The sequence below is a fragment of the Amblyraja radiata genome, chromosome 14 (genome assembly GCF_010909765.2).
Source record: "Amblyraja radiata isolate CabotCenter1 chromosome 14, sAmbRad1.1.pri, whole genome shotgun sequence".
NCBI classification, from domain to species: Eukaryota; Metazoa; Chordata; class Chondrichthyes; order Rajiformes; family Rajidae; genus Amblyraja; species Amblyraja radiata.
This window is the reverse complement of record NC_045969.1, coordinates 13,688,313-13,711,296: the sequence shown is the minus strand read 5'-3', so window position 1 is coordinate 13,711,296 and position 22,984 is coordinate 13,688,313. Positions and strand designations below refer to the sequence as shown.

The 22,984-nt window shown below is 41.4% G+C and overlaps 1 protein-coding gene across 1 annotated transcript in view; it reads left to right on the top strand.

The window, feature by feature from the left end:
• The window catches only part of LOC116980387 (interleukin-10 receptor subunit beta-like), a 46,366-nt gene that overhangs the window by 15,291 nt on the left and 8,091 nt on the right, over positions 1–22,984 (top strand). Inside the window, exons 3-7 of the mRNA XM_033032554.1 lie at positions 7,535–7,652; positions 11,719–11,882; positions 15,328–15,439; positions 20,145–20,332; positions 22,212–22,375. Of these exons, the coding sequence (XP_032888445.1) occupies positions 7,535–7,652; positions 11,719–11,882; positions 15,328–15,439; positions 20,145–20,332; positions 22,212–22,375 (746 nt within the window). The remainder of the gene's footprint in view (positions 1–7,534; positions 7,653–11,718; positions 11,883–15,327; positions 15,440–20,144; positions 20,333–22,211; positions 22,376–22,984) is intronic.

The window sequence follows — 22,984 nt, the reverse complement described above, 5'->3', positions numbered from 1 at the left end:
CTTAATGACTAATATGTCTACATGGAGAAAGTGCTGATTAGTTAATATTCCATGAAGGATCTTTGATTGCAGAACATTCTATGAAAGGAGAATAAATAATGTGGACTTTAGTAAGGCCTTTGACAAGGTTCCTCATGGAAGGTTGGTTAAGAAGGTTAGACTGTTGGGTATAAATGCAGGAATAGCAAGATGGATTCAGCAGTGGCTGAATGGGAGAAGCCAGAGGGTAATGGTGGATGGCTGTTTGTCGGGTTGGAGGCAGGTGACTAGTGGGGTGCCTCAGGGATCTGTGTTGGGTCCTTTGTTGTTTGTCATGTACATCAATGATCTGGATGAAGGGGTGGTAAATTGGATTAGTAAGTATGCAGATGATACCAAGATAGGGGGTGTTGTGGATAATGAAGAGGACTTCCAAAGTCTACAGAGTGATTTAGGCCATTTGGAAAAATGGGCTGAAAGATGGCAGATGGAGTTTAATGCTGATAAATGTGAGGTGTTACACCTTGGCAGGACAAATCAAAATAGGACGTACATGATAAATGGTAGGGAATTGAAGAATACAGTTGAACAGAGGGATCTGGGAATAACCGTGCATAGTTCCTTGAAGGTGGAATCTCATATAGATAGGGTGGTAAAGAAAGCTTTTGGTATGCTAGCCTTTATAAATCAGAGCATTGAGTATAGAAGCTGGGATGTAATGTTAAAATTGTACAAGGCATTGGTGAGACCAAATCTGGAGTATGGCGTACAATTTTGGTCGCCCAATTATAGGAAGGATGTCAACAAAATAGAGAGAGTACAGAGGAGATTTACTAGAATGTTGCCTGGGTTTCAACAACTAAATTACAGAGATAGGTTGAATAAGTTAGGTCTTTATTCTCTGGAGCGCAGAAGGTTAAGGGGGGACTTGATAGAGGTCTTTAAAATGATGAGAGGGATAGACAGAGTTGACGTGATCAAGCTTTTCCCTTTGAGAATAGGGAAGATTCAAACAAGAGGACATGACTTCAGAATTAAGGGACAGAAGTTTAGGGGTAACATGAGGGGGAACTTCTTTACTCAGAGAGTGGTAGCGGTGTGGAATGAGCTTCCAGTGGAAGTGGTGGCGGCAGGTTCGTTGGTATCATTTAAAAATAAATTGGATAGGCATATGGATGAGAAGGGAATGGAGGGTTATGGTATGAGTGCAGGCAGGTGGGACTAAGGGAAAAAAGTTGTTCGGCACTGACTTGTAGGGCCGAGATGGCCTGTTTCCGTGCTGTAATTGTTATATGGTTATATGGTTATAAATAGTGATGGTAAAATAGCCAATAAGTCTTTAAGTTTCTTACGTTTAATACGTTTTTGAGACGTGGCCATCTGTACCTCAGAATTCAAATGCTTGTCTCGATGTTTCTTGGGAGGGTTAGGCAGAAGGGCCATTTTCTCTGCTGCATATTTCTATGAATGTGCTTAAATGCATTGAGACACTCTGCCATCGTGCCCTTCTCAGGTAGCTGTTTCACGTGTTTTAGTTAACAGATACAGTGTGCGAACTGATTCTTTGGCCCACCGAGTCCACGCTAACCATAGACTAGTTCTATGTATGGGTTATCCCACTTTCACTTCCTGCACACCAGGGGCAATTTACAGTCGTCAATTAACCTGTAAACCTGCGTGTCTTTATAATGTGGGAGGACATCAGACTGACAGAAAACTCACGTCATCATAGTGAGAACGTACAAACTCTGCACGGACAGCACCCATAGACTATCGAACCTGGGTCTCTGGTGCTTTAGAGCTCTACCACTGAGCCATCTGTTTTACTCACCCCCATCAAAGGAAAATTATTCTTACTCTTTACCCTTTCTGAGAAATAAGTGGAACCTTTGTTCTGCAAATTTTAAATTTTTTTTTTGTAAACTTGGGTTTTTTAAATAAATTTTGCTGATTGGAAATGTGGGAACCAGTTTATGCAGAAGTTGTCATCCAGAGACTGCTTTTGTTTTCAATTCTGTGTGAATTAAAGATGGAGAGATTAAGTTTTGTTTCTGTGTATGGAGAGTTGGGTCGTGAGTAAATGAGTATTGGTGTTGACAATAGAAAAGATCTACAAGTAAAATGGAGGCTATCTGCAGAGTGAGTTTTAGCCAGAAAGTGTGATAACATTCTGGCTTGGTGAGCTAGTTCTGCTGCAGGGCACGATAAACTTTCCAATGTAGCTCTACATTCAGCATATAAACCATACCTGCCTACTTTTCAGAGCAAATGGTCTTGGAGCCTATCCCATCCAAATTCAGTAGGAGGTTATTTTACCTCGAGCACATACTGAATCATTGAAAGAACTAAAGGACACAGTGCTGGAGTAATGCAGTGGGTCAAACAGCATCTCTGGAGGACGTGGATAGGTGACATTTTGGGTCAGGACCCTTCTTCAGATTCTGCTGCGTCTACTTTGAAGACATTCACGAGTCTGAAGAGAGGTCCCGACCCGAAATGTCACCTCATCAATTTCTCCAGAGATGCTGCTTGACCTGCTGAATTACTCCAACACTCTGTGTCCTTTTGTGTAAACCAGCATTTACAGTTCTTTGTTTCTACTTCTTTCTTTAAAAGGGCAGATGTGCTTTGATCCCGTGCCAAATCTTCATCTTCAAATAACTTTTCTGATTTCCCCATGAAAATTATTTATAGAATTGTCTTCTCCCACCATTTCAGATAAAGCAACATAAATACAGCCAACACTAACTCAATTTCCCATCTCTCATTCAGATAATTGTGAATAATACAAAGCCTTAGAGCTTTGCAAATTTGTTGGCAGAACCTGGAAAAACAATTATTTTATTGATTGTGCTATTCACTGGGGGATTTTTATGTACTCTACCATCCTTGAAAACATTTCATGAGATTGTTCCTTGATCATATTTGAATTATGGTGTAGGAAGGAACAGCTGATGCTGGTTTACACCGAAGATAGACACAAAATGCTGGAGTAACTCAGTGGGACAGGCAACATCTCTGGATAGAAGGAATGGGTGACATTTCGGGTCACGTCAGAAGAAGGGTCTCAACCCGAAACGGCATTCCTACTGAGTTACTCTAACATTTTGTGTCTATCTTCATGAATTATGGTCCTAACTTTTCAAATCTCTTCATAATTAAAATCTCAGACCTCTCGTAAATCCCGCTGAACTTCCTTAGTATCCTCTCGGTGGTTTTGAAATCACCACAGTGATTTGGAACAGCTTGTTTGACCCATTAGAGATGGCTGAGGAGACCTGAGCTCAGAGTCTCCTTTCTGGTTACTGCAATCAGATCTGTCAATAGAAATGCAGTCTGCTCCGGAGGCCTTGTTGTTCCTCGTTGACATGTGGCCTTTTTATTGTCAGTGAGGTAGAACTGGACAGGTTACTGTGGAATAAAGGCATAGCATTCTCATCAAGGGCACAGTCACTGTTGAGGAGTTAATTGAAATATTCCTTGCTGTGGGTGCTGACTGCCTCTCTGTCCTTGATAAGTTCACCTGCTCTTGGCATCTCTCTATTGGGTCTTTGTGTCTTTGGGGTGAGGTAACCTTGACAATGCTAAAGAATCAGCATAAGTCATGGTTATCAATAAGTTAGCCAACTAATCACTTTCTAAAATGTGGTTGTGAAATTTGTTAGGATATGTTAAGGGACATGAAAAAGAACCATAGAGTTTAATTTACTTTTCTCTGCCTTCTCCTTCCTGTATATTTATTGTTTTTCCCTTTCATGTTGTTGCACTGTGTTTCACTTGTTTTTTTTATAAAGCTCTTACTCTTTCTGAAGTGTTTTCCCATGTTCAGGCCCTTTCATGGTTTGCCGTGTTGTTTAAGATTAATTACTTAATCGGATGGTGAGCTGGTTGAAGGAATTGGTTTCAGGAGCAACATAGATCATTGGAAATTGGATTTGGAATTCTAGTCAAGATATTATGTCTTGTGTGTGGCATTTAAATTGCTTGGAAAAGAAGTGAAGTTTGCTGCATTCCCTTCCAACTCACCATGGTTCCCATTCCCACACTTCTTTCCAACTTTCTCGGTTCATTGTGCAACGTTTTTTTGTAAAAGGCAAATTAAAAGTTGGCTTAAAGCAATAACAACAATATATGGGGAAATCTGCCCGTCTGGCACCACCAAAGTTCCTCAACGTGCCAGGTTATTGGAGTTTAAGTGTCCATAGCAAAATAAGATAGCATTTAGATTTTTGTTTTGACATTTTTGTCAGCAATTTGTCATGGCACAGCCAGTGCCGCAGTGAGCATCTCCAAATGTGATCATGATGAGTGAAGAAGGGTTTCGACCCGAAACTCCAGAAATGCTGCCTGTCCTGCTGAGTTACTCCAGCATTTTGTATCTACCCGTGATCATGATGATGTTTTTCATAGGACACTTGTTTATGTCAGCATGGTTTCCACACTCCCCATGTGCTATCACATGCACAATCTCATATCAAGTTCACCATGGTTGAAAAACCATTGAGTGTACTGTGTACTTCTAACTGCTCCTTTAACAAAGCTACAAACTGGAAATAAGACAAAAGCAATTTCATCGCAGTCAATTAATGTCTTTCTTCTCAAAATTAGTTGCGTGATTTTAAGGGGGGAATTCAGGGACTGGGAACAAAATTAAAAGGGGAAATAAAATTTAATGAAAAGGTGATTCCTGTTCAGAACCCAGTGCAACTGTCATCCAGTAACCATGCTGTAAGAGTCCTTCTACATTTACATATATATTTATTGTAAGCTATAAGAGCCATACAGCACCTAAAACATAGAAACATAGGTGCAGGAGTAGGCCATTCGGCCCTTCGAGCCTGCACCGCCATTCAACATGATCATGGTTGATCATCCAACTCAGTATCCTGTACCTGCCTTCTCTCCATACCCCTGATCCCTTTAGCCACAAGGGCCACATCTAACTCCCTCTTAAATATAGCCAATGAACTGGCCTCAACTACCTTCTGTGGCAGAGAATTCCAGAGATTCACCACTCTCTGTGTGAAAAATGTTTTTCTCATCTCGGTCCTAAAGGATTTCCCCTCTATCCTTAAGCTGTGACCCCTTGTCCTGGACTTCCCCAACATCGGGAACAATCTTCCTGCATCTAGCCTGTCCAACCCCTTAAGAATTTTGTAAGTTTCTATAAGATCCCCCCTCAATCTCCTAAATTCTAGCGAGTACAAGCCGAGTCTATCCAGTCTTTCCTCATATGAAAGTCCTGACATCCCAGGAATCAGTCTGGTAACAAGCCCTTCGGCCCCACGTATCCATGCCGACCAAATAATACTCGCTACACCCCCACTATCCACCCTTCTATTTTATCTTTCTTTATTCGCTAATGCCCAGAAGCACGTTAGGTTTATTATTGTCACGTGCACTGAGGTACAGTGAAAGCTTTGTTTTGCATGCCAACTAATTGGATCAAATAATATTATACAATCATGTCCAACTCGAGTACCACAGATATAGCAAAGTGCAAGATCCAGAGTGCTGAATATAGTTCTCAACAATGTAGCGCATCAGCTCCATACAGAAAGTATATGAGGTACAGGTGAATTGGACAGAACCCAAGTTTATGGACCATTCAGTAGCCTGATAACAGAGCAGAAGAAGCCGTTCCTGAGCCTGGTGGTGCGCGCATTCAAGCTTCTGGAACAGACATCTCAGACGGTCAATTTCTCAGTACAGTGCTTTCAGATCTTGCTGACATGTAAACAGAAATTTGCATTCAAATAGAGTAGACACAAGGAACTGCAACCCACACAATCCGAAAATGTTTTACAGGATTGAAGTTCTTTGAAAGTGTAGGTTTTGTGACATAAGAATTCTTGGCAGTCAGTGCCAATAGATAAGGATCCCACAAAAAACTGCCTGATCAAATATTGCAAAGATACAGGTTGAGGAAAACTTAGCAAAATTCCCTTGCGCTCTAACTACCACTATGGGATCATTTATGTCGACTAAAGAAAGGGAAACTTTGGGATATAACTAATAAAGAGAGAGAGAGAGAGATGTTCCCTCCATACAGTAGAGGTGGCCATCTTGATTATATGTTCAGATCTGTGAGGTGGTGCTAAACATGACCTTATAATCCAGAGGTGAATGGGAAGGGGAATTTTCTAAATTTTCCCTGCTTACGCTCAACTTATTCACTTCAACAACAGGAACAGAAAACAAGTGTGATACCATAACATCATCCACTCGCTGGGATTGTTTCACTTTTTAAAAAACAAATTTGTTCCATTCTCCAGCCTTACGAGTGGGAAATCTGGAATCCAATAAGCATGTGACAAGTTGAAAATCAGTGGCCTCCATACCCAGTCAAGTTGTTCATGGCCTAATTTTTAGGGAACCTGTATATCATTAATTAGAAATGGTGAGTGTGGAATTTCCCCATAACTGGTTCCAGTTTCATCTCTTGGAATGATATGACTGTTCCATAAATTGGCAATCATGTACGATCAGTTCATTGCTCTCGGACGTTATTCAATTTTTGAGCCATTGCAATCATGATGAGTAGCTCCTAATACCCAATCATAAAAATATAAAAGCATGCATATCGAGTTAAATAAATATCTCCACCCACACTAATTCAATCCGATTGTCAAGCCAAAAAAGGCATGCAAGTGGAGCTATTTAAATGTATACACAATCTATCCCGGGATTGTGGGACAGTCATATGTTGATAGAATGGAGCGGCTGGGCTTGTATACTATGGAATTTAGAAGGATGAGAGGGCATCTTATTGAAACATATAGGATTATTAAGGGTTTGGGCATGCGCGAGGCAGGAAACATGTTCCCAATGTTGGGGGAGTCCAGAACCAGCGGTCACAGTTTAAGAATAAGGTTTGGGCCATTTGGAACGGAGATGAGGAGATACATTTTCACACAGAGAGTTGTGAGTCTGTGGAATTCTCTGCCTCAGAAGGCTGTGGAGGCCGGTTCTCTGGATGCTTTCAAGAGAGAGAGTTAAATAGAGCTCTTAAAGATAGCGGAGTCAAGGGATATGGGGAGAAGGCAGGAATGGGGTACTGATTGTGGATGATCAGCCATGATCACAGTGAATGGCGGTGCTGGCTCGAAGGGCCGAATGGCCTACTCCTGCACCTATTGTCCATTGTCAACCATATAAACATACATTTCAAGATATTAATCCACAAGGTACATCAAATAATTAAATGGAAATATAAATGTGAAGATTGTTCTTTATATGGAATTATTAATAAATCTCATATGAGTTTCTCCTATGACATGGAGCCTAAGATTAGATATTTGAAAGCCAAGGTGGACCTGTGCATATCCCTACTTCTGACACCCATTTTGTGTAGAAAGGTCATTTTAAATTTGCATTGCCAGTCAGAGCCCAGTGGGTTATGTATAATTAACACTGGATCTTAATATGGGCGTTCTTAATTGAGCCCATTGTGTAATTATTAGCTTCCTATCTGATATCCTTTCCCATTTTTTGAATTAAAGAAAGCATTTTCTTCAGATTAAGATTTTAACACTGTTATTTTCTGTTTATACAGTGCTGGGAAAGATCCCTGACCCACAAAACACGACTATTAATCTGGTCGAGTGGAAGCGTGTCCTCAGATGGAATCCAGTCTTTTTCCAAGATGGTGCATTGACATACTCTGTTCAAAGGTAAGGGTCTGAGTTTTAATTTAAAACAACTATCTTAAATTATTTTAGTGCAGGATCTTATATTATAATGCAAGTTGACTAAAAATGTGCTATATAAATAAAGAAATTTAATTTAATTTACTGTTCTCAATCATCCAAATTCCATAATCCCATTGGAGGCTCAGATCAGGTAAGTAGGTACCTGTAAAGCAGTACGGCAATGAAACACCAAAAAAGCACTAGAAATTCAATTTTCAGAACACTGTTTATTCAGTTTTTTAATACCTCCACAAGTAAGCTGTTTAAATTGCCATGGGACTTTGTTTCTAGATTTACTTTCCATAGTATCTTAAACATAAAACAGTTTCCTAATTTTTGTTGGTGACTAGTTACAAGCACATGACGTATAAAAGGGTCACATTGCCAGAGAACTGGGTTCGATTTTGATCTTGGGTGCTGTCTGTGTGCAGTCTGCATATTCTCCCTGTGACCATGTGGGTTTCCTTTGCTCTGATTTTCGCTTGCATCCCAAAGACATGTGAGTTAATTGGCCTCTGTAAAATGCCCCTAGTTGATGCGAAAGTGGGATAGCAGAACTAGTACGAATGGGTGATTGATGCCCAGCATGGATAGTGGGCCGAAGGCCTGTTTCAATGCTATATCTTTAAATTCAATTCAATTAAGGCCATAGCAATGGAGTGATACTGGGAAAGTCATTGCACTGTAGTTTCACATCTACAATAATCTATCAATGATTTGTATGTTTCAGGAATATATTTGGTAAGGAATTCAACTGTTATAATGAAGGATGAGTTAAACTCGGGCAGCTGTACCTTTCAACCCAACACTGAGAAAGTCTATCCTTAATTCCTACTTGATTGTTTCTCATGAAAAATAAATTATTAGTTTATGAATATTCCTTTCATGTATTAAGCAGAATTCAAACATCTTGAGGATGAAAAATCATTTAAATTTAAACCAGAAAATGAAAAACATGTAAATAAAACTTGAACAGAGAGCTTCAACAAACTTGAATAATGCTGTGCACATTGTGAAAGAATGACACTCAGTGCACATTGTATTTGCCTTTGAACTCAAGATACCGACATGTTACTGGACTAATAATCGAGAAACTGTAACTTCCAGCATGACAGCTGGAGATTTTAGATCAAACAAATCTGAAGTAAACACCAATTCTTGAAACTGCTGGATCGTTGCCTCTCCTCAAGGACCTGAAGCTTGCTCTTCCAACCTGTCTAATTTATATCTGTCTTCTGAAATCCTGCATCATTATTGATCAGGTTGAAAATCCTCCCTTTTTCAGAGTACTGAGGAAAAGGCTCACTCAAATTTTGTGAGTTCACAAGTAGCTCACAAAGTGCTGGATAACTCAGCAGGTCAGGCAACATCTCTGGAGAACAGGAATTGGTGACTTTTCAGGTCGAGACCCTTCTTCAGACTGTACTAATAGGCATTCAGCATATCAGGCACCATCTGCAGAGTGAGAAATAGTTAACTCTTCAAGACAATGACCTATTCTCAGAACAGCATTTTGTATAGTATTATCAAACTAAAATATTAAATTTACAGGGATGCTGCCTGCCTGGTGAATATTTCCAGAAACAGTAGAATAATTGCTTTTTGTTAGAAAATGCTTACTCAGATCATGGAGCGCATGCCTTTTAAAAAAAAAAAGTAGAGATCTGAGGTCTGAACCTGACACACAGCAAGTATAACAGGTCTTTTGCAGGAAATAAAGTGGTGGTTTCACTGACAGTGCACCTTTATAAAGTGAACAGGTGATGGACATTCCAATATGAAGTTCTACAGTGGAATGGGATTGCATGGGATCAAAAGAGAATATGTGATCAATTCCTGAGAGGACCTACAATTGTCCCATAACTGCATAAAACTCGTGACCATTTTCCTATTCATATGACTCCTGTTTTCTTAAGCCAGACCTATATGCTAGTTTTAGAAATGCATGTGGTTTACTTGAGTTTCCCTCATTTCAATTGTGCCCAATATTGCTGTCTAGCTCTATTCACCTCTTTGTTTTTTGATGGGCTGTATTTCTCATTCATCTCTTCACTCTGAGCAGGTCTCCCATGAGATTGCTTCAAAAAATATCCTTTCACTCCATACGCAGTGGTGGAATGATACACAAAAATGGTAAAAGCTGATGGGTAGCCAGTAAATAGTGTTTTTATTCATTCAGGGGTGGGACTGGTGCAGCCATGTGTGTCCAGAGAATAGAATAGAAAGAAGCAAATAGGAAATGAAGGATTTTGGAAAATATAGCTCGCGGTAAAATAAAAGAGAACAAAGCACTTGAAGAGAGATTTGGGTACATGCAGCCAGAGAATAGAGGGAACATGATCGACCAGAAAATTAGCCGTTCATCTTTGAAAATGAATGGAGCATTAAGTTTGCAAAGAAGCCAGGAACAATCGAAATCTTTGCAGTGAGTTGGAAATTGTCTGGCTTTCCCATTACGTTAGGAATATTTAACAACAACAAACAGAAAAGTAGGTAATTCAATCCCGAGTGTTTGCTCTGCTCTGGCACCTTTGAGATTGTGGCTGATTATATCCTTGCTGTATCTTTCCTGCACTAACTTTATTTCTCTTGCTTCCCTAAATATCTTCGTATCTCAGTTTTGAGCATATCGAGTGACTTAGTCTATAGCCCTCTTGAATTCCAAAGGGCAAGGCGAAGAAGGCTGTGGAGGCCAAGTCAATGGATATTTTTAAGGTGGAGATTGATAGATTCTTGATTAGTATGGGTGTCGGGGGTTATGGGGAGAAGTCAGAAGAATGGGGTTGAGAGGGAAAGATAGATCAGCCATGATTGAATGGCGGAGTAGACTTGATGGGCCAAATGGCCTAATTCTGCTCCAACAACTTATGAACATACATTTCTTCTTGATTGGCCAAGCGATTATACTGTGATCCCTCGTTGTGGGTAATCTAGCCAGCCCTACATCTATCCTGTCATGGCTCTTATGAATACAAGCTACACTGTGTCATGCCTCCTTGTGTGGATGCCTATTGTCTCAGGAATCAATTTCTGCCATTGCTGCGCTTACTCTATTGCATGCATGTCCTCCCTATGGTAGTGAGACCAGAAACATACACGCTATTCCAGGTCAGATCTCACCTGGACTCTGCCATATTCTTTGTGTCGTCTTGTAACACAGGCCAGTATACTATTTATCTTCCTAATTTGGTTGCTCAGCCTGAATGAGATTGATATATAGAGGCATCCAGGTTCCTCTGAGCACCCCCTCCCTCACCATTTAAGAATTGCTACTTCTTTCTATATCTCCTACACTGAAATGGGTGACGTGCATATTCAGTTTGTTGGCATTATATTTGCCCTGTGATTTCAGCAGTGATGAAGAAATAGATGCGTTTGCAGGAATCTTGCTTTTTTTCTCTGATTTTATGCCCATTGTTGTGCAACCTTTCCTGTATGTGGGATAATTAAGTAATTCCCAGAATTACTTTTGTCTGGTACTGTTTGGATGAAAGCTTCTCTTGGGTGGAGAACTTCTCTGTTGGCACTCCTCCAAGATTCCTGATCACAGTGCTGATGTTATGGATAATTCGTGCCAATGACCAAGAATGATAGCGGCAGCATTTATGTATTCATCTAGCTACTCTAATGTAGTAAAGATCACAAGGTGCCTTCATAGTAGCTACATCAAAAGTTTAACTTGAGCAACAAGGGAATGTCAAAAGCTTAAATCGAAACAAAATGCTGGAGTAACTCAGCAGGTCTGGCAGCATCTCTGAAGAAAATGGACAGGTGACGTTTCAGGTCGGGACCCTTCCTCAGCTTGATATGTTATCAAATTTGCTGGCAAGGTTGATGCTCTCTTGTGATCATAGGTGGATCTTGTTAACTGACTTTCAGTGGAGGAAGGCGGGGAGGGAGGGGCAGCAAGGGGGGTGGGAGTCTGAAGAAGACCTGGCCTGAAACATGAATAACTTTGTTTTCTTCAGAGTACTAACTTCCTCTTTTTGCACAGATTTGTTGTGCAAAAGAATGTTACACTGACTGTCTTTTGCAATCTTAATTTTAGATCTTTCGAAAGAAGAGCCAACCGGACATGGATTGATGAACAGACCTGTAAGCACATCACGGAGACAGAATGCTTATTGTTGGACAGTCTCACTTTCCATGCTCCATATGACCTAAGAGTGAGAGCAGAATATGGAAATGAAACTTCAAATTGGGTTAAAGCAGGTAGGAGAGATATGTAAATGATAATTGATGTTTTCTAAGCTGGTTTCCCAAGTGGTTCTATTTTTCGTGCTCAACCTGCAGTAGAGAATTTATTTGTAATCAGTCAGTCCAGTGTTCCATTGCTAATATCTCAATGTGTTGCACGGGCTGCAGGTTCAATTCCCATCTTAGACACGATCGTTTGCAAGGTCTGCATACTGTTGTTACTAAATGAGTCAGCCACAGACCCAGATTCCCTAAAATTAATTCACATCCCACCAGTGTAACTGGAGCATTGGAACTAAATTACATAACTAAAATTGAAAAGTGAAACTAGTACCTAAAATGGTAGGTACACAAAAATGCTGGAGAACCTCAGCGGGTGCAGCAGCATCTATGGAGCGAAGGAGATTTCTTAAAATGTTCCAGCATCTGCAGTTCCTTCTTAAACACCTAAAATGATAGATTGAATATAAAACCATCTGGTTGACTTCGCTTTCTGAAGTAATACAATCAGTCTGAAGAACGGTCCTAACTCGAAATGACACCTACCCATGGTCTCCAGAGATGCTGCCTAACCCTGAGTTGCTCCAGCACTTTGTGTCATTTTTTTTGTAAACTAGTATCTACAGTTCCTGCAAAATGACATACTTACCTGGGGTCAAGACTATTTATGACTCTCTGACCAAAACGCAATGCACAACAGCTTGGCACTGGATATAACAAAGGCAAGACCATAAATGATCCAAAAGTGGAATTGCAACTTTTGAACATTACATGGGGGGGAAAAAGTCCTCATTAAACTGTTTGCAGCATTCCTTTAGTTTTATGTGGACTGTAAGGCAAAAGGCCCTGGTTATGAACTGCACTTTTGCTAAACAGACTATGGATCACTGCTGTGAATTCTTGTCCAAAACAATCATTTAACTAAGACATAGCATCTGTTCACACAGTCTTATCTGAAGGCATTGAATGGATCTACAACGCTAACCTGCTGCTTACATAACACAAGAAAGAAAAAAGAAATGCCTCGGGTAGCAGACATGTCACTTGGAATGGAAGGGATGCATAGAAACATAGAAACATAGAAAATAGGTGCAGGAGTAAGCCATTCGGCCATTCGAGCCTGCACCGCCATTCAATATGATCATGGCTGATCATCCAACTCAGATGCAACTGTTTTTCTGATAACAACATCATTGACCTAATTTACTGGAGATTCTGGTGTTGTTGCATGTGATGTTGCCTACATTCCTAAACAATTCGCACTTCGTCAATCCTCTAGCTACACAATTTGCAACTCTCTAATGACTCCCATGGCTATCTGGACTACGCTTCTTCCCACTCTGCTTCCTCCATCCCCTACTCCCAATTTATCCGTCTACGCCGCATCTGCACCCAGGATGAGGTGTTCCACACCAGGTCATCGGAGATGTCCTCATTCTCCAGGGAACGGGGGTTCCCCTCTTCTACTATAGATGAGGCTCTCACCAGGATCTCTTCTATACCCCGTGACTCTGCTCTCACTCCCCATCCCCCCCACTCATAACAAGGGCAGAGTCCCCCTTGTCCTCACCTTCCACCCTACCAGCCGTCACATACAACAAATAATCCTCTGACATTTTCTCCACCTCCAACGTGACCCCACCACTTGCCACATCTTCCCATCTCCTCCCCTGTCTGCTTTGCGCCAAGACCGTTCCCTCCGTAACTCCCTGGTCAATTCGTCCCTTCCCACCCGAACCACCCCCTCTCCGGGCACCTTCCCTTGCAACCGCAGGAAATGCTACACTTGTCGCTTTACCTCCCCCTTTGACTCCATTCAAGGACCCAAGCAGCCTTTCAAGGTGTGGCAGACTTGCACCTCCTCCAACCCCATCTATTGCATCCACTGCTCTAGATGTCAGCTGCTCTACATCAGTGAAACCAAGCATAGGCTTGGCGATCGCTTCGCCGAACACCTCCACTCGGTTCGCAATAACCAACCTAATCTCCCGGTGGCTCAGCACTTCAACTCCCCCTCCCATTTCAAAACCGGCCTTTCTGTCCTGGGTCTTCTCCATGGCTAGAGTGAGGACCACCGTAAATTGGAGAAGCAGCACCTCCTATTTCGTTTGAGCAGTTTGCACCCTAGCGGTATGAACATTGACTTCTCTAATTTCGGGCAGTCCCTACTTTCTCCTCCCCTTCTCAACTCTCCCTCAGCCCACTGGCTCCACCTCTTCCTTTCTTCTTCCCGCCCCCTCCCCCCCCCACCCTCACATCAGTCTGAAGAAGGGTTTTGACCCGAAACATTGCCTATTTCCTTCGCTCCATAGATGCTGCCTCACCCGCTGAGTTTCTCCAGCATTTTTGTCTACCTTGCAACTCTCTAATCCTTTTGTCTCACACCTTGTGTGTGTTCATCTTTGGCCTTTGACCAACAACCCCTCGCCTGGGTTTACCATGACCTGCCATGCTTTGTCCTGCCCTTCACTCTTCTAGTTTTCTTTTTTTCCCCCATCCCTGCAATCAGTCTCCCAACACCTATCCATGTTCAGGAAGCAACTGCGGATGCTGGTTTAAACTGAATATAGACACAAAATGCTGGAGTAACTCAGCGGGACAGACTTTGGTTTTCCCTCTCCAGCAGAGAAAGTATAAATTAAAATCTTAGAAGGAGAATCTACTGTTGTACTGTGAGCACCCAAGTTTTTTTTCTCACGTAACTGTTATTGGCTTCAAACCCTACACTTCCAATCCTAAGATTATGTTAAGAATCTGCTTGTTCTAAACAGTGGGAACTTACATTTCTTAACTGGCACAATCCTATATCCTTTGCTGTGACTACATGTGTGACTTTCACCATCCATGTTCAATAACTGAAAGTAGACACAAGGAACTGCAGATGCCAGTTTACAATAATTAAATGTGCTGGAGTAAGTCTGAAGAAGGGTCCCAACCCAAAACGTCACCCATCCATGTTCTCCAGAGTTCCTGCTTGAGCTATTCCAGGACTTTGTCTTTTTAAGTAACTGAAGTAATTTTATGTAATGGTGAGGAGTCCCAGGAACTGAAGATCTTTCTCTTGTATACATTTCTCACCCAAATGATTCTGCATGGCAAACAAGACATTTGGAAAAAAAAAACTATATTGAGAGAAAATCATCTTTCATCATATGCTAAATGCATGAGAGTATTAGTCCTTGATTGTACTCATCTTTGCAAATTCCATTCCATTAACTTTACTGAGACACAGCATACAGCGATAGAAGCCTGTGCGTCTGGCTGGTGCACTACTATTGTACAAGTAAGAATTTCATTGCTTTGTTTGGGACATATGACAACAAAACACTCTGAACTCTAGATATGCTGATGTGAGTTCAATGTTAGCAACTAGAGAAACATGTATTTCCGTGTGTGGGCAAAATAAAATATTTTGCATTTCTCTTCCTAATAACATGTAATTTTTGCATTCTTTTTTTAGTGTCTACACCGAAAAATGTGACCGTCAATTCTTACAATATGAAGCATGTTGTGAAATGGGATCCAGATGTTCTTCAACTTGGTCCGGTGACCTACTCTGTTCAATTTCAAGGGTAAGGGAATTAAAAAACTCTTCAGCTGGAATATTGTTATGGAAACTAATTTTATCAGTGATAATGAACGTATGATAGTGGTGAACTATGCCAGTAGTATGGTTCTGTGCCCAGTTGCAGTCCAAAACCTACTGGTATGGCAAAATAAAGCTAAATGCTTTTCATTTACCTCCTCTTTTATAATGGACACTATTGAACGGCTGGACGTTCCAGTCATTTTGTACCTAGCTTAACATGCATGCTATTGAGTCAGTAATATCATTATTTCCTCCTTTCGGCAGTTTCTCAGGATCCAGGATGACTTACTTCCACTCTGGTCTCTGGGTTCTGAGATGGCTGGTGTTGTCATTGTAGCACTTGTAAATGTAAAGGCCCTGTCCCACTTTCCCGAGTTACTCACAAACTCTCCCGAGTTTTCCCCTTGATTCAAACTCGGGGAATGTCGGTAGCGAGCTCGTAAAAGGCCGAAGGAATCCATAGATGTTTCGTAGTGGCTCGTAAAGCCAGCCGTAGGAACTCGGGGCATCAGGTAAGTCGGCACGTTTTTTCAACATGTTGAAAAATGTCCACGAGTTAAAAATAGGCCCGAGTACCTACGAATGGCTATTACCGTAATTCTCTGTGTTCGAATCAAAGGGAATACTCTGGAGAGTTCGTGAGTAGCTCGGGAAAGTGGGACAGAGCATTAACTAGCATTGGGATAGGATGGGTGGGTGGCTAATTTGGTAGATGGTGTGCTCTTTCTGGCATTTAAGCTGGGCTTCTGGGTTTTCCTCACTAATAACACATTTAGAAATAAAGAAATGTCCAGACCATCACACAAACCAACCTCCCTTCTATTGACTCCATTTATGGCTCACGATGCCTCGGCAAGGCTTGCAGCATAATCGAGGACGAGTCGCACCCTGGCCAATCCATCTTCCCTCTCCCATCAGGCAAAAGGTATAGAAGTGTGAAAATGCACACCACCATATTCAGCAACAGTTTCTTCCCAGCTGTTATCAGGCAACTGAATCATCCTACCACAACCAGAGAACAGCGCTGAACTACTATCTACCTCTTTGGTGACCTTCAGACTATCCTTGATCGGACTTTGCTGGGACCTTGCACTAAATGTTATTCCCGTATACACTGTAAATTGATGGGTTGTAATAATGTATTGTCTTTCTGCTGACTGGTTAGCATGCAACAGAAGCTTTTCACTATACCTTGGTACACGTGACAATAAACTAAGCTGAACTGGACTGACAACGTTAACCTAAATTCCTGGAAATACGACAATAGATTATGTAATTTCTCCCAAGTAAATTGCTCTCCAGATTTCATTCTGACACTCCCTGCAAAGTCAACAATAAACCCAATTTAATCAGGCACTGTGAAGAGATTGCAAATTATGAGTTGCACACAAGGCCTATACCATTGGGTATGTTTGTTTATCCAATGCAGTATTGAGAGTATTGTGGTCTTCTGTGCTGCAGTCAATTATAATAATGGGGTATTTGGATGGCAGTAAAAGGATTAGTCCAAGTCAGCATGGATTTATGAAAGGAAAATCATGCTTGACTAATCTTCTGGAATTTTTTGAGGATGTGGCAAGTAAAATGGATGAAGGGGAGCCAGTGGATGTAGTGTATATAGACTTTCGTAAAGCCTTTGATAAGGTCCCGCACGGGAGACTGGTGACTAAAGTTAGAGCACATGGTATTGGGGTTGGGTGTTGACATGGATACAAAATTGGTTGGCACACAGGAAGCAAAGAGTAGGAGTGAACGGGTCCTTTTCTGAATGGCAGGCAATGGCGAGTGAAGTGCCGCAAGGCTCGGTGTTGGGGCCGCAACTGTTTACCATATATATTAATGATTTGGAAGAGGGAATTAGGAGCAACACTAGCAAGTCTGCGGATGACACAAAGCTGGGTGGCAGTGTGAACTGTGAAGAGGATGTTAGGAGGTTGCAGGGTGACCTGGACAGGTTGAGTGAGTGGGCAGATGACATGGCAGGTGCAGTATAATATAGATAAATGTGAGGTCATCCACTTTGGTGGCAAAAACAAGGGGAAAGATTATTATCTCAATAGGGTTAGGTTGGGTAAGGGGGAGGTACACCGGCCACTGAAAGTTGACGTGCAGGTACAGCAGGCAGTGAAGAAAGCTATTGGAATGTTGGCCTTCATAACAAGAGGATTTCAGAATAGGAAGTAGAGAGGTTCTTCTGCAGTTGTATAGGGCTCTGGTAAGACCACATCTGGAGTATTGTGTACAGTTTTGGTCTCCTAATTTGAGGAAGGACATCCTTGTGATTGAGGTAGGTTCACGAGATTGATCCCTGGGATGGCGGGACTGTCATATGAGGAAAGATTGAAAAGACTAGGCTTGTATTCACTGGGGTTTAGAAGGATGAGGGGTTATCTTATAGAAACATATAAAATTATAAAAGGACTGGACAGGCTAGATACAGGGAAAATGCTCCCAATGTTGGGCGAGTCCAGAACCAGGGGCCACAGTCTTAGAATAAAGGGGAGGCCATTTAGGACTGCGGTGAGAAAAAACTTTTTCACCCAGAGAGTTGTGAATTTGTGGAATTCCCTGCCACAGAGGGCAGTGGAGACCAAATCACTGGATTGATTTAAGAGAGAGTTGGATAGAGCTCTAGCGGCTGGTGGAATCAAGGGATATGGGGAGACGGCAGACACTTATGGCGATTGATTGGGGACGATCAGCCATGATCACAATGAATGGCGGTGCTGGCTCGAAGGGCCGAATGGCCTCCTCCTGCACCTATTTTATATGTTCTATGTTCCTTGCCCAGAACCTCCCTAAGCTGTGGAAATTTGGAATTCAGCCTCTGGCACCATTTCTTCAGATGCACATTAACGTTTTTATCTTCTTCTATCGATCGTTTACATTGGAGTAATCGTAGGATCACTACATTTGGATATCTACACCAGAAATTTGCATGGATTTTTTCCAGGGATCTCGGTAGCTTTGTGTTAAAGGAATTTGCTCAGTGGCTCCCTGCCAGTCATGCAAACCTCTGAGGAAGGGTTTCGGCCCGAAACGTTGCCTATTTCCTTCGCTCCATAGATGCTGCTGCATCCGCTGAGTTTCTCCAGTGGTGAATCTGTGGAATTCTTTGCCACAGAAGGCTGTAGAGGCCAAGATATTTTTAAGGTAGAGATAGATAGATTCTTGATTAGTACAGGTGTCAGAGGTTATGGGGAGAAGGCAGGAGAATGGGGTTAGGAGGGAGAGATAGATCAGCCATGATTGAATGGCAGAGTAGACTTTAATGGGCCGAATCGCCCAATTCTATTCCCATTCCTTATGACCATATGATCTGAAGAAGGGTCTTGCCCCGAAACATCACCTATTCCTTTTCTCCAGAGATGCTGTCGGACCCGCTGAGTTACACCAGCTTTTTCTGTCTATGGGGGATCACTACCCTGCATATGTGCACCAGGGATTTGCATGGATTATTTTCAAGGAAATGTTATGGCTTTTTGTTAAAGCAATCTGTTTGTTGGCTCTCTGCCAATCAGACAAACTTCCCAGGAAGCGTCTGGCACAATCTGCTGATCTTTTGTTCATAGCAGATTTGTTTTTTTGGCCGTGGTGAAACATGCCTAACTTTTCTGATGAATGAATAATGCTCATAGTTGTTAGTCACTAACACTGAAAAATAGATGAACAAGGCGGAACTTTTCGTGCATCAACTTGCACACATATTAATGTGTTGTTATACATCTGTACACAACCACTGTGAACAACTTGTGATTTACATTTTTTTGTGTGAGCTCAGCTCCATATTAAACGGCACAGTAGTGCAGCGTTTGAGTTGCTGCTGTACAATGGCAGAGACCCGGGTTTGATCCTGATTATGGATGCCGTCTGTCCGGAGTTTATATGTTTTCCCTATGACCTCGTGGAGTTTTTCCGGTTTCCTCCAAAACTCCAAACACATACAGGTTAGCAGGTACACAAAATTGCTGGGGAAACTCAGCGGGTGCAGCAGCATCTATGGAGTGAAGGAAATAGGCGACGTTTCGGGCCGAAACCCTTCTTCAGACTAATGGGGGGTGGGGGGGGGGGGGAAAGAAAGGGGTTAGATGGTTAGGTTAATTGGCTTTTGTAAATTGTCCCTAGTGTGTAAGATAGTGCTAGTGTACGGGGTGACCATTGGTCGGTGCAAAGGGCCGAAGGGCCTGTTTCCACCCTGTAAAGTCTAAAGATCAGCTCCTTATTAAGCTAATTCTCAGGTGATTTTGCCAAATACATGTTAAGATCTCTTTGAAACGTACATAATTCTTGTTGGGCTTGTCTTGGAAGTTGCAGAGTTGGAGATTCCCCCTGCTGGCAAGTCTGAAACCAGGAATCACAGTTTCAAAATTAAGGGTTGGCCTTTCAGGACTGATATGAGAAGAAATTGCTGCATTCGGAAAGGAACCAAGAAAGCTGCGATGGCTCTGTCACTGAATGTATTCAAGACAGATCAATCTGATTTTCAGTGTTGAACGATGGAGCAGGCATGAGAATGAAGTGGCCTGTCTTGCACTATTCATTATCTTATTCTAATTTGGATTAGAAGTGGGTTCATTGTAAATGCTCCTTCTGATTTAGCTGTTTTCTTTAAAATACAAAATCTGTTTTTGGTACAGATAACTTTCAGTTTAGCAATAATTTTGAAGGAATCTTTTTATTTTTCTCAGAAACTTTGAAAGAAGTAATGGAGAGAACTGGACAGATGCATTGAACTGCACCCGCACTGATGAGACGGAATGTGACTTGTTGGACAGCCTTGCGTTCTACGCAACGTATTATCTGAGAGTGAGAATGGAGTATGAAGGTGGAACGTCAGAATGGGTTGAAATAAACCCTTTTTGTCCATACAAAGACAGTAAGAAATTTACACATCTTAGTCATGTTTTCTCAAATGCATCTATCCTGAAAATACATGATCATGTATCTGCATCCCTTTATCATATATCTATATACTGTGAATGGCTCGATTGTAATCATGTATTGCCTTTCAGCTGACTAGTTGGCATGCAACAAAGGTTTTTCACTGTATCTCGGTACAAGTGACAATAAATAAACTAAACTAAAAATGCTTGAGAGATCTTGTTATAGAATCCTGTGGTATCTATGGTCTCTCTATGTCCTGAAGGGAATAGTGATTGGATCCTTAAATTAGTAACCATCTTTGTTTAAAAGAAGTAGTTACATAAGGCCTTTCATGATCTCAGTTATATCTAAATATGGACATGAAAAGGATATTTCCAGTAATGGGAGTGTTTAGAACCAGAGGGCACAGCCTCAGGATAAAATGAACTGCCTTCAAAATGGAGATGAGGTGGAATTTCTTTAGCCATATGATGGTGAATTTGTGGAATTTATTGCCATAGACTGCTGTGGAGACCAACATTGAGTATCTTTAAGGTGGAGATTGATAGGAGATTGATTAGGAAAGGCATCAAAGGATACGGGGAGAAGGGTTGAGAGGGAAATATAGATCAGCCATGGCAGAGTAGACTCAATATGGCTGAATGGCCAAATTCTGCTCCTGTGTTTTATGGTCAAATGGGTCGCGTGCAGGCAAATAGGATTAGTTTAATAGAGCATCTTGGTTAGCATGAACAAGTTGTTTCTGGACTGTATAATGCAATGAGTCCAACACTGTATTCTTGATATGCATGCACGGTCTTGATGTCTCATAACAACCAATTTGGATAGAGCGAGGTCCCACAAATAAACAATGCAAATCGGCAGAAAATGTGATCCCATTTAAGAAGGACACTGGGAAGATGCCCTGATGTTCTTCAAAAAGCCCCACGTTTTTTTTTAATCCTTACTGAGGGAGTTCTGCACGTGCAGATACTATCTTGCACATGAGATGTTAAATGGAGGAACCATCTAGGGGTGGCTGGATGTTGCTTCCATTTTATGTTTCATGTATTAGATGGTGTCTGCATGAGTGCAGAACTGCCTTGGTCCTTGCTGAGGGGGTAATTCCCAGTGTGTTCAAACCTCTGGGATGGAACTAGAACCTACGAGCTACTGAGCTACGATAGGTGACGTGCTTAAACCTCTCGGGGCGTTGCCTTAAAAAAGGCTGACGGTTGGCTGTTAAATTGTCCTGTTTTTTTGCAGAATGCTCTTTTTTGCAGAATGCTCTTTTCAATCTTCCCTGTGCACCTATTAGTACCAACTTTTTGTGAGTTGATCTGTTTTAACATGGGGCAATTTTGGCAATGTGGAAATGGATGGTGTGCAAACTCTGCAAACCTAACAGTTCTTGGTACTCGCCTACATTTTTGCTGCCGACGTGAAAGTACTTTGCATTAATCATTTGCATTGATAACTTCCAGTGCAACATGAGAGACACTCCCATTGCATTGGAATCTAGGATTCAGGCGAAATGCTTTCCAAGAAATTAATCTGGATAATATCTAGATTGTAGTGTCCTGTATAAAGAAAACAAATCTGCCTAAACATATCAAACTCTCATGTGAAGTAAAGTTGCTTGGATATTTAGAGACACTCTAAGTGTCTGAGTGTACTGAGGCTCATAGAACTGTATCCTCATATGAGCTGGTACCTTTAGAGGCAAGTGGCAAAGTGAGGAGGAAGCAGGAATAAACGATAGTGGTAATTTTCTGTTGTAATTTCAAGTCCGATAAATGAACAGTGTATAACACTCTACATTGAATATTATTGTAATAAAAACTGAAACGCTGAGTTTGTAAAATCAAAAGTAATCTTCCTCTCTTTTCAAGCGGTGATTGGTCCTCCATCGGTGGAAGTGCTGTCAGATGCAGGCGTGCTTCATATCCACATTTCAGACCCAATCCGTGAGGATGGAATATCCCTTCGATACAACTATCTGGATATTGCTTATGAAGTATATTACTGGGAAATGAATGACAATGGAAATATGAAAGTAAGTTATTATGACTAGAAGGAAAAGATGATGGTTCAAAGGGATAGATAGTAATTTTCACAGAAAGAGGTCATTTGGCTCAAGGTGTTTATGTTTAGAAGTTTATATTTTACATCAAACTCCTTCCACTTATTTCATCTGACTCATTCAACATGGCCATTTACGTAATATTTGTTGTTTTCCATGTAGCACTGGAGGTTGACAGAATTTGACTGAGGTAGACAAAATTATAAGGGTCATGGTTAGGGTGTCCCAATGATTATTCCATTTATCCTGAACTAATATTGATTGAATCTATAACACTGTCTTTTATTAAAAAGAACAGTATTTCTAATAAAGGCTTTGATCTCATTTACATACAATACACTGTTTCTTTGAGGTGTAGGCACAGTTTTGATGTGGAAACTATGGCAACCAATTTGGTTAGTGTTGCAGTGATGAACCATCCAGGCTTCCATAGATTTCTAAGTGCTGGGTCGTTAGATCCATGTCGGCTTCACCTAGAACAACCATTATAAAATTCTTACATTACTTAAAGAAGATAGACACAAAATGCTGGAGTAACTCAGCGGGACAGGCAGCATCTCTGGAGAGAAGGAATGGGTAACG